Source organism: Haliotis rufescens, unplaced genomic scaffold, assembly GCF_023055435.1.
Source record: "Haliotis rufescens isolate VD_foot unplaced genomic scaffold, xgHalRufe1.0.p SCAF_40, whole genome shotgun sequence".
Taxonomy (NCBI): Eukaryota; Metazoa; Mollusca; class Gastropoda; order Lepetellida; family Haliotidae; genus Haliotis; species Haliotis rufescens.
The window spans coordinates 2013388-2026177 of record NW_025964113.1 but is presented as its reverse complement, the minus strand read 5'-3'; the positions used below and the strand labels follow the sequence as shown (position 1 = coordinate 2026177).

General features: G+C 39.7%; 1 protein-coding gene across 1 annotated transcript in view; it reads left to right on the top strand.

The window, feature by feature from the left end:
* LOC124138508 (polycomb protein SUZ12-like) overlaps positions 1–12790 on the top strand; it is a 50755-nt gene that overhangs the window by 23423 nt on the left and 14542 nt on the right. Inside the window, exons 4-9 of the mRNA XM_048382715.1 lie at positions 3876–3947; positions 4468–4520; positions 4710–4777; positions 5205–5427; positions 8067–8272; positions 10865–11033. Coding sequence (XP_048238672.1) covers positions 3876–3947; positions 4468–4520; positions 4710–4777; positions 5205–5427; positions 8067–8272; positions 10865–11033 — 791 coding nt within the window. The remainder of the gene's footprint in view (positions 1–3875; positions 3948–4467; positions 4521–4709; positions 4778–5204; positions 5428–8066; positions 8273–10864; positions 11034–12790) is intronic.

Below are 12790 nucleotides of genomic sequence, written 5' to 3'. Positions count from 1 at the left end.
GGTCTCTTGTAATTGAATGGACAGTCGTGAAACGTGTTACTCATCTTTGTACTGTGTGTTTATTAGATGATGGTTGTCTTGATGTCATGTTTAACGAATTTGTTATCAGTTTAGAACGACTTATCAAATGAGTTTTGTTTGTTTGTTTGTTGTTTAACGTCGCACTCAGCAGTATTCCAGCTATATGACGGAGGTCTAAATAATCGAGTCCGGGCCAGACAATCCAGTGATTGACATCATGAGCATCGATCCACGCAATTGGGATACGATGACATGCATCAACCAAGTCAGCGAGCCTGACCACCCGATACCGTTAGTCGCCTCTTACGACAAGCATAGTCGCCTTTCACGGCAAGTATTGGTTGCTGAAGAGATCACATGAGTAACTCCTTACGATCAGATTCACGTTTGCGTTGCATGAACACCACGAGCGTCAGATGTTTGGTATTGGGTTAGTGTTCGCGTTCTCAGTAAAACGTTAGTTCCAGTTCCGTAGCATACTGTTGTTATCTGTGTGTAATGTCAATGTTAAAAAACTTGGCGACGGACTTCAGACCTTTATTTGGATGCACCAAAACGGGAGTCTCGGATATGATGCTGTTACCTCAGAAGACGAGAGCCTGAATAATAATTTGAAGGTTTTGATTGCCTACTTTAGCCGATTTGTTAACGACGTTACTGTGGTGTTTTAACAGTTCTTGTGCAGACAGTATCGTGTTGAACCAGAGCTTCAGCATTTCTGAATTCATGAGGAGCATGTCAACTACGGCCGACTCTTGTGAGAAGTACAACGCACATTGAAGCCATCTTTGTCAATACCTCAAAATAACGTGTCTATTCGAACGCTGCACAAAATGTCAGGGGCGACACCAGACAAGAAAAAAAATTATCGGGTCTCTTAATTAACTCCATAGTCAACAGTACGGCCGCTTTTCATGTTCGAAATTAAGTCAAATGCTTAGGCGGCAGTTGTTAGAACATTAATAGACATAGACACGGAGGATACGTGATTGCAGTGGTAATATCTGTTTGATATTAAAGTGTTAAATACATATTTAAAACCGTGTCAACGCAGACGAGAATAGCACGTGGTTGGCGGTGTGATACAGGGAAACCTTTCAGTTATATTCTGGCAGCGCTCTGGAACCTGAATGGCCTGGGCTCTTGGCGTATCGTCTATACCAATTCCCATACTTCAACATAAAACATACGACGGTCGTAGTGCTCGAAACAGTTTGTGAAATGGCTTCTTGCTGCAGACAAACCAGTGGTTGTGTATGAGTGGCAGTCCATATAGCTGCGGTACTGTGACGAACAACTTTATACCAATTTGAGAGTCGGCCATCAAGGGGATCACCTATCCAAATACTGACAGTATCAATTTGTGCTGATCAGTTTGGCCATCCAGTGACCATTTAAGCTGATCTTTTTGGCATGATTATAAAGTACTATTGACATTCGGAAAATGATGGGAAAACCTTGCGGTTAGTGCATTCCCTTGTCACACCAAAGTCCAAACATGGATATAACAGTTGAAGGTAACACGTACCTGGTGTCTGTTGTGATATATCTGGAAACTTACTTTTTACTCATACTGACCAAGGCCATGATTGCATTTTGAGGGAAATATCAAATACGCTCTTTTAATGTGTTTGTTCTTTTTTGTCTCATATCACCAAAGCAGAAATAACATGCAGCCTTTACGTTTTCGTTACATAACTCTTAGATGCAGAAAACTGTTCTTTCAGAAAGATAACAAGGTACTTATCTTGTATACGTCAGTACATTGCTTCACAGAAGGAAAGATCGAAACGAGTGGTGGCTGAAGGAACGTACAGCTTGTTTTCATTTAATCCCGTCCTATATATCGTAACATGCGTGACTCGGATGTATTGTCGGGATTTGTTTCATCTCTGTATGGATTTGCCAACGTAAGGCGATGTGAGTGTATAATGTCTCGGTCCAGACTATAGATGCCTTCATTTGAATAGATCCTGTAGGGGTTTTCCGACCAATTTTTGCGCATGCTTTTGGTTTTAACGTCTTGCCAAATGTAGCTTTAGTTTCATATGACACTGAAACAAAGATTCAGCTGCAAGAAGGAACATCAGTTCATGATGGTCAGGGCGTGTTATTGTATGGTATTCGTAGTTTATTCTATTAAAAACTTAAATCTCGTTTTTAGAAATTCTCTATTGCTTGTATTCAAGTTGAGTTTCCCGTATGTATGTATGTATGTATGTATGTATGTATGTATGTATGTATGTATCCTGGCATACTATAGGCTCGTGAAGATCTGGCTTAGAATTGGTATTCAGCAACCCATGCTTGTAACCGGCGACTATGCTTTGAAGAAGCGACTAAGTGCATGCATGTAATCGTATCCCAATTGCGTGCATCGATGCTCATGATATCAATTACTGGGTTGTCTGGTCCAGGCTCGATTATTTACAGATCGCTATCACATAACTGGAATATTGCTATGTGCGGCGTTAAACAACAAACAAAACCTGAGTTGATAACAGCACCAATGTAAATTTCGTTTCTGGTACCTGATCATTACTTCAGAATATGACGTGTGACTAACGTTGCTGTCACATTTTTATATGAAACGGAGGATCCCCAGATTCCTACCGCTCTCTGCAGCAACCCTGACAATCGCCGACTATTTGAGAGGTTGTTTATTTATTTACATTCAATCAGTCATCAGGTACAACGAAAGCAACACTCGGTCATATTACACGCACGCCTTTTTGCGTCTCTAGTCTACAGCCTTATTTAGCCCAGTCAGTGGACATGTGTCAATATTGGATTTTTTTCTACAAACTGTCACCGACCTTGAAATCCTCGCCTTTACAGTCATAGCAATGTTATCGGATAACGTTCGTCTTTGAGATGGTCCTGTCATCTCAGCGCATTAGGGTTATGTGTGCGGACTGCTTAATGGTGCACCGCAATTAGATCTGTCGTGAACTTAAATTAAGACCGAAATCCTTATTCACCGTGTTTCATGCAACACCCTGAAAATACTACGTTTTCGAAAAAGCTTTATTTATAATGGCTGCACAAAAGTACGTACATTGTCATTTGGTTTATAATCACTTTCCGTATTTAATATGTACACGCTTTTCTTAGCATGGTGTAGACGACTCGTTTTTCGTTTTCAGTTTATTAAGTCTATGGACGACTTGTATTATATATCCATTATCCAGTATGGTTTCATTAAGTAAATAATGTCAGATACAATTTGAAATGTCGACGTTTTTATATAACCTTTAAATCGTATCGTTTGTATAATATACTGTGGCATCAGGGGGAAACATTCATGCTATCTTATTAGATATTTTGATATTTTGAGAAACGTACTTCGCCTCATGTTCATACATATTGCCACTATAGTTTGAAACTATACAGCCGTTTCAGGTTTACAAATGCGTGAAATATCTTTATCGCGTAGTATTGCCTTTCGACGCCATGTTTGGGGAGGGCTCGTCGTTAAAGAAATCATGGCAAATACAGCATACCTTCAAAGAGTCAACAATGTCAACGATGAATTTAAAACAAATTATATTGGATATACAAATAATTTATCTGGATGGAGTTACCTTATCGACAATGGAAGTTCAAATGAGATGAAAACTGACAACCCGTAACGATCTGAGCATGCAGTGGTCCCTCTTACGTGGTGCTAAAAATAGAAAACGCATGGCCACTTTCAACGCTAAAAGTATTCACTTCCGCATTTTTGTTTTGATATGTTGCATGCGATCGTTTTGCTTTCAGAGTCTTATATTGATCGATATATTGACTTAAATTTTAAACAAGGTTTATTCAAAGTGAAAAAGACGTTAATAAATTAAGTTTCTTGTTTACAGGAAAGCGTTTAAGATAGACTCATTATTGCCCCAAGTTGAAGCAAAACGCCGGCGAGAAGCACAAATAACAAAGTAAGTTTTTGGGGGGTCTGTTTGGGTAATTTGATGTTAATGTGATGCGTTAATTTGTCCCACCGAAATAGTGATAATACCCACAAACAAAATACGAATGACAAACAATACCTCGTTACTGAGGTATCAGTTTGCTTTGAGCTTCGCTTCGTAGGCATGGATGGCGCACGTGTTGTTGAATCAAATATTGGTTGACCTCAATTCCAAAATAATTATACATGTTCTCCAAAGGCTTTTAGTCATTGGTGTGTTTTTTAAAAAAAAAAGAAGGATATACGTGTATCATACTATTTGTTTTGCAAAACCGTTCGTCCATTTTCTATCTGTAGACACACAAGGCTCAGGATGTGTATGAGTTAATTGTTTGAGCTCAATTAGTCATGTTAGTAGATTGCCATTAGTGATAGGTATGAAATTACCTACATGCTTTTCATGACATCAACATTTCATAATGCACAATTTTATTATATATATGTAATATTTGTTTGGTGTCATCAAATGTATTTTGTTAAACTTTCAGCTACAAGTCAGAGTTTATGAATTTAACCTTTAAAGGATTTGCAGACCCTGGGAGTAAGTTCAATTTTATATTTCTTTGCTACATGATTTAGACTGGATACTAGTGACAAATGCGTTTGCTGATATTTATTTACAGTGAATCTACACATGCATTAGCCCAACATCTCTTCCTATTTATTTCTGATAAGTTCAGATGTGGTACATATCATCTGTAAGCCAACAGTTGTTCAATATTTCTTCCAGTTCCAAGTGACAATGACACTGCTGATGTTGAAATACTATTGCTGAAAATATGTCACAAGAAGAGGAAGGTTTGTACACCATATTGTGTTTTTGATAATGTCCACTTATGTATTGGTAAACAAATTTTAGACATACAAGTAAATTTAACTCCTATTGTCTTTTTTTATGATCTTTGTAAAGATTGTCACAGTAGAATTTCAGGCCATAGGATCTATTAAAATCTATTTGATAAAAGAATTTACTAGTCTATTTGATAAAAGAATTTACTAGTGGTTATGCTAACTCTTTTGTTTCATATCTAAAAGTATTAAATTGTTTCGCTTGTAAAAAATAGCACTTATTTGTTACAAAAGACCCTACCCTAAAAATGATTGACCATTCATTTCGTATCTGGTTGAAAAGAAATTAGGGTTCCTTTCTCCTGTTTGCTCAAATATGTTGTGGATGTTTACCATATGTCCTTTTTTATGATGAATGAACAAATTTCTATTTTAGGATGTGTCGTCTCCTGTAATGCAAACAGTCCTGGGCAAGGTGAAGGTCAGCCTCAACCCTGATGTTGACATCTCTCCTGCCAACACGCTGACAATAGGTCATGACAATTTTCATCACAATAATGGTCATGCCGTCCGCTCCTATGTACTGGTCATCAAAGTAGTCTGCCCGGTCCGTCGCCATCTCCCCAATGGTGTCTGTAACGGAGATTTGTATGATTCAGGTAAGCTTCGTATATGTAATAGTGGTTGTAGAATATTACATGTTGGTGTCTCATTTCTGGGACTAATCAGATGTTAACCAGCCCAAAGTTGGTTGAAATTGCCAAATTGGATTCAGGCATGTGATTTTGAAAGTCAGACTTTCATGGACCATTGTTGGCTGTTTGCAACCCCAAACTCTGACTTTTCGATCACCTGCCTGGGTATTTTTTAATTATTCCAGTTCCTGATATCCTGGTGATAATTAAAGTTGTAGATTTCTCTGATGGCAGCACCAATGAAGAGTAAGATCGGAAATGTTCAAGCATATATTATTGTATTTAATGCAATTAGAAATACCTTTAACTTTATTAAAAACTTTATAAATTTTTAAAAGAAATCCCAATTTTACACATAATGACTGTTTTTTCCAACGTGTCTTGTTTGGAATTCTAACTAAATCCCAGCATATTAAGTCACCTGACCAGATTGGATTGTTCTTGTGTGTGCCCTGGTTGACGGTGCCCCAACAACATGGATCATTGCTCATGCTCTAAGCCACTGGTTTACCTGACTCTGGCCTGGTAGTTATTGGGTAAAAGGTGCCAACCAGTTAGCAAACCTAGTGCCATCAGGTCATAAACCAAGTCCGTCATGGTGACAGTAGTGTTCCTCCCTCCTCTCGTAGCTGCGTGTTTGGCAAAGTCCAGCATAGTTTGTGTGCTTTTGTTCATTAGCGTTAGAGAATTTCTTGTCCTTAAATTTATTCTCCAGCAGTTTAATCGCATATTTTTGTCATGTATTGATTTGAAACATGTTATGTTATATTGAAAGTGTTTTAGTAACTTAAACTATCTAGTACTATGTAGATATTTCTCATGTATTTGTGGTCATTTGTGCCACCTCACTAATTGTCCATATCTGGTAGTAAATGTTTAATGGAACCTTTGGATAGCTTATGTTCAGCCCTTTATTTTGGTATCTTTTTCTCACATATTTCTTTAGTACTTAGTTTGCTATTCGGGTTGTCCCTATTTTAAGAAACGGGGGCACGGGTGGCCCAGTAGTCTAAGGCACCGCGATTCGCTGTGCAGAGTTGCGTCCCCTGGACACGCCAGAAACCTAGGATTGTGGGTTCGAATCCCGGTTCACCCCGATTATGTTTCTAGGTTTGTCAGCACCATACCCGTGCTTGTGGGTTTCACCGAAGTGGTAAACGTCTGAGACCTGCATCACTTCAGGCTTTCCTCCAACATTAAGCTGACGCGCTGTGATATGACTGGAATAATGTTAAAAGCGGTATTAAACCCAACTCACTCACTCACTCACTATTTTAAGAAACACATTCTGTTAGCTGCCCCAGGCTTTATCGTTCTCCAGGCTAGCAAGGGGAGGTTGCTGTCTCCTGTCTCCGACGTTTATAACCCTTGGCGATATCATGTTTATCTACCGCCAGGTTTCGCTGGACCGTATACGGGTTGTCTTGTTACTGGGTGGTCAGGTTGAAACTTTGTTTCACTTGTAAGTAATTATGGGGCAGTTTTCAATCTAGTACTGACTTACTTCTGGTGTTACTGAGCTAAACTTGTTAGCTAGGAAGTTTCATTTTTAGTATTCTGTGAATAAGCAATTACCCCGGAATTGTCTAGATTAGGTCAAGTACCTTTTTATAATTGGGAATCAAATTACTCTTTTTGTCAAATACCTTTTTATTGTTATGAGTCTAGATACTCTGTAGGTCAAGGACCTGTGTTTTCGGGAAGTCTAGAATTTCCTTGCTCAGTATAACTTACTTCAGTCTATAAAGTTATATTGTTATTCAGGCATTTTCATCTATCTTAATTGTCCAAGAGACTTATTTTAGGGGTAGGCCCTCAGTGCTCATTTCTTCCTATCTAACCAATTTGAGGGGATTCGCTCATTAGAGTGAGTTAATTAACTCAAAGGTGTAAACAGGTCACAGCCGACTTAGTTGACTGTCTATGCATCTTGTTGATTGCCTTGCCGAGTGTTGATTTAGCTATCTTTCATAATAACTGATATACAGTTGCTTAGCTAATCAGCTTGTAGATTTGTTTTGGTTTAATTAATCAGTGATCATTGTCAGTGTCAATTGGTCAGTGCCTCTTCAGTTATGGTTAGCTGATAATAATAAAACTGAACTTTTACCATGGTTTTCTGTTATCATTCTTTACTTATTGAATGACATCCTGGTCTCTGGAGCACAGCACCTTGACACCTAGTAATTGGGATTCAGGTTATTCAATCAGAACCATGCATGTTGATGTAAAATATGGCAGCCAAATTAGATTGCTACTATTGGTTAGGATTTTATTGGACTAATGGCTTGTTATGCAGTGTTGCAATGTATATAACATGACAGCAAAATATTCCATTTTCTAATGAAACATTTTTTTAAATTCCTTATCGACTATGTACAAGTGTAGTTTTATAATTTGCCAAAAATTGTTAAGTTTTTTGTCATTGTCTCAATCAGATCTAAAAGATGATGAATCATTAGCTTACTGGCCAGCCAAGTACACCAAGGGAACAAGTTTTCATGTTTGTTGAGAAAACTGGAAATGGAAAAAAAATATTAAAAGGTGAGGAAAATACTTCCAAATATTGTCTATGTAGTTGACGACTAACTCCTTATTTGCAGATGAACCACCTCATAAACGTAGGAAAAATGGCAAAACATTCTCCCATGATGAAGATTCCCTCCATTATGGGGCCGAACTAGTCATATATGATAAGCACAGGCGCTGTCTGCTCACTGATGGAGACTACGAGGTGGCCCTACAGGACCTGGGCTCCCAACCTCTTCCTAAAGGACAGGCAGCATGGGAGACCGTCATGGATGGAAAGGTAAAGTTGCTCTTGCCAGTCTCCGTTATCCAGTGTGTTATCACTCCATTCCATAATGACATAGTGCATACTCTGGACTGTATACCACCAACTCGACACAACACTTCCTAACGAGAGTTCAGAATAGATCTACATTCAAAATACCATCCCCTTTTGAGTAAGCCCTCAATATTTTTCCAATGTCGGATTTTTCGATGACTTTGAATGAATATCTAGCTGGAAAATATTTCTCTTTCGTATTAAGATGGGGAGGGAAGTTCTCACGCTAGAGGTTTTTCGCTAGAGGTTTTTCGCAGTACTATTTGAGAGGTATGCTTGTGGTGGCAAGTGGCCCTGTGCATAGCACACAGGTCACAAATCAGGTGAAGTTAAGGAACGGTGGTTGCAGGGAGCCCTTGGATGGGTGACTGCATTTCAGCAGCTTGGCTCCTGAGTTTCCTAGGGCTTTGGTCTTGCCCCACACTGAAGCTCATGTAACACATGTGGTGTCTCTTTGGGCAAGTCCCCTACGAGGGTATGTAAGACCACATCATTCTAAGTACATTTATTCTTACATCGGTTTTAAACGTAGTATATTTGTTTATTTTAATTGTTGGCTTAATTGCATCCCATCACCAGCAGCTGAAGTGTTGGTGTAAATCCTGCTGGGGAGCCTTGTAGGTAGCAAAAGTAATGTAAGTCCCCACGGTCCCTAGTGAGGTGGCATCACTTTGGCTGCTGGTGATCTTTAGCCCTTTTTTATATTGTATTGTTGAATGAAAATGTATTCTTTAAACTGTTCTCAACTAGTTTTAAAATCGAAACTGTGATACTCTAGTTATCTTACTGTCCATCGTTGACAGCTTTTTAATTAAATCAAAATATAATTATTATAACTGTTTCGTCACGATATGGCTGAAATATTGCCGATGTGACGTTAAATTTCACTCACTCACTCACTCACTCACTCACTCACTTTGGGCAAGTGACTTTGTTCGAAATGTGTCTGTTCACCCAGCAGTGAGTGGGTACCCGGTAGGATGAGACGGTAATGTGGCTGTTAACCTTCCAGTGCCTAACAGGCAGCTTCTGTTGTATACTCACTAGGGAGCTGAGAATGATTCTTGAGTGCACATTGATCTAGTGACTGGTGTAATAATAGCGCTTTCAGCAAGACTGGTGGGGAAATATGTGCAAACTAAATAGCCTATGCTGGAATTATCCTGGAAACCTCCCCTGGTCCAAAAGCAATGAGATTTTTTGGCATGTGATGAGATTTTGCTAATTTTCAGAGATATTTCATCTTCACACGGTGGGGAAACTGTATTTGATTTTTGGTCCTTGTGACTCAAGTAATATTGCAAGTAATATTACTAGATTATATAGATATATCATCGGATATATCATCGGATATCCTATTTTCAGGCATTAATTATTCCACTGCGAATACATGTATTTAAAAATATTTGCATTAGTATTAACAAAAAAATACATTCGACTTATATTTCTGTTCATTGTCTACTTTAGGAAAAATTACACTAATATTTATGTGTTTCTGTTCATTGTTGACTTGATGGGGAATTATTCGCGAGGACAATTATAGATTGTTTAGGAGGCATGTTTACCACCATCAGCTGTACATTTTGTTGGCATGCTGAGACAACAATCTGCAGTTATCAAATTTCAACAGTGTGTGTTTAGATCGTAATTCAATATATTTAGAGTGATGACATGAAATAGCGACTGTTGTAAAAGGTAATACAGTTTGTTGGCAAATAATATATGATTTACATATAGGAATTGGTTATGCACAGTAAGAGATAGCATGCAATGTTGCGAGTATGCAAATTGCTGTTATGATTGACAACTTTTGATGATCGAATAAACTAGCGTGTAAGTTTTTTTATTGACATTTTTAGGTACCGTAGATAAATTTATTCAAGCAATACAGCATTTTCTATTTTTGTAGGTGAAAATGAGAGTTAATGCAGATAAAACTATTGAAAGATCTATGCGATTTTCAATCACGCTGATTGAATGTTGATGCGATATCTACGACAACTATGCGAGAATATCGAGGAATCACGGCCTAAGTCATTCCCTGCGGTAGAAGTTGACACTTGTCCTGTAGTCCTTGCAAAACTGCCCAATAGTTAAGGTATCATAATGACTAGTAGAAATTTGCCATTTGTAAGTGTTTTCGTATATGTTATCATTATAAGGACTAGTGGACTAAAACTATTGGAGATCTATATTTTGTGTTGTCATCCGACCTGGACTGAACACGGAGATATGATATAACTTCAATACTATAACTCACTCATCTAAATTTGGGGCACAGTTGGCATAAGGTCCCTCATGCTGCTCTGCAGACTTGCGTTCCACAGACATGCATCAATCCTATGATTATGGGTGAGGATCTCAGCTTTTTTCTGAGTATGTTTCTTGGTTTGTCAGCTGCATACCTGTGCTCGTGGGTCCATCAAAGTGGGGAGCGAATAAGACCTGCCTCGCCTGTAGCTTTCCTGAAGCACTGATCAAAGAGGCTTAAACCAAACCCACGCTATCATCATTGTAACAATCTCATAGTGATATTCATATTTTCATGCACAGGCAGTGGGACCATTTGAAGTTTTTAACAAATGTCCAACACTCAAGTTGAGCCTGCGCTGGACGGAGACTGCTGAGGGCTCCGGGGACCATGCAAGTGTGAAGGCAGCTCAGGAAGAGTTCATCAACAACAATCAGCTCGCTAACCATATCCTGGATAACGATAACTCAGGTAGGCAAACAGGACTCCCATGGTCAACCGTCAGTCATGTTGGCAAACATAACTTGGCTGGCAACTGTTACTCAAGTAGTTAACCATAAAAGGTAATTAACTAGATACAGGTAATTAACTAGAACTCAAATGGGCAACCCTGAGTCCAAGGGCAACAATGAATCAGTGAGCAACCATCATGAAACATGACAGATGGGCAACCATGACCCAGATGGGCAACCATCATGAACTATGACTCAGATGGGCAACCATCATGGATCATGACTTAGATGGGCAACCATCATGGATCATGACTCAGTGGGCAACCATCATGGATCATGACTCAGTGGGCAACAATCATGGATCATGACTCAAATGGGCAACCAGGACTCAGATGGGCAACCATCATGAACTATGACTCAGATGGGCAACCATCATGAACTATGACTCAGATGGGCAACCATCATGGATCATGACTTAGATGGGCAACCATCATGGATCATGACTCAGTGGGCAACCATCATGGATCATGACTCAGATGGGCATCCATGACTCAGATGGGCAACCATCATGAACCATGACTCAGATGGGCAACCATCATGGATCATGACTCAGATGGGCAACCATCATGAACCATGACTCAGATGGGCAACCATGACTCAGTGGGCAACCATCATGAACCATGACTCAGATGGGCAACCATGACCCACTGGGCAACCATCATGGACCATGACTCAAATGCAACCATGACGCGGTCGGGAAACATTATCTCTTTGTCTTAGCATAAATGTCTGCCAAATTAATTTTGGGCATGTAGATCAGTATCTTGGTGTGTCCACCATGTTGGGCAATACATGCACGACACCTTGGTATAACCAGCCATTCCACCTGATGAGCTACCACAAGCTGGGCCACGATGGTGGGTACTGGGTACGCTCTCCGCCCGAGAACATCCCATAGATGTCCTATTGGGCATAAACACCAGTCCCATGGTGTTGACGAGCACACCCCACCTGTGGTAAGCTGTTAGGGTCACACCCTTCACAGGATGCCTTAGTTTGGGGCAAACTGCATAGAGCCTTATTTTAACGGTACAGGGTCACGGGTGGCCCAGTCATCTAAGGCGCCGCAATTCACTGTGCAGAGTTAAAAGCAGCGTTAAGCCCGACTCACTCACTCACTTAAAGGTAGATGTTGAAATTTGGCTTCCTGTTATCGTATGGAATTTTCTTTTGAGAACAGCAGCAGATCTGAATCGGTTGCAAAGTGCAATTTATGTAACGAGGATATCTTGTGTTGGTTTTTGCCACGCTCATGTCTCATAGCAACCCCACATGTTTTACGATACTTGTCACTCTGTCGAGTAAATTACACTTGTGGATTTGCCAAACATTCGGGCAACGTTGATGTCTTTCCCTCCCCCCCCATCTATCATGCCCACAATTCACCACTTTGTCTGTTCATTAAGATACTGTTTGTTTGTTGTTTAACGCCGCACTCAGCAATATTCCAGCTTTATGACGGCGGTCTGTAAATAATTGAGTCTGGACCAGACTATCTAGTGTTTGGTATCATGAGCATCGATCCCTGAAATTGGGACACGATGACATGCATCAACCAAGTCAGCGGGTTTGACCACCTGATCACGATAGTCACCTCTTACGACAAGCATGTTGAGATCTGTCTCAGGGGCATTTTTAAGTGTCTGCTAAGCTCAATTGCCTTACTATTTGTGCATTCTCTTACAGGTGCACCCACTTTAGCTTTTGTGTGCACGT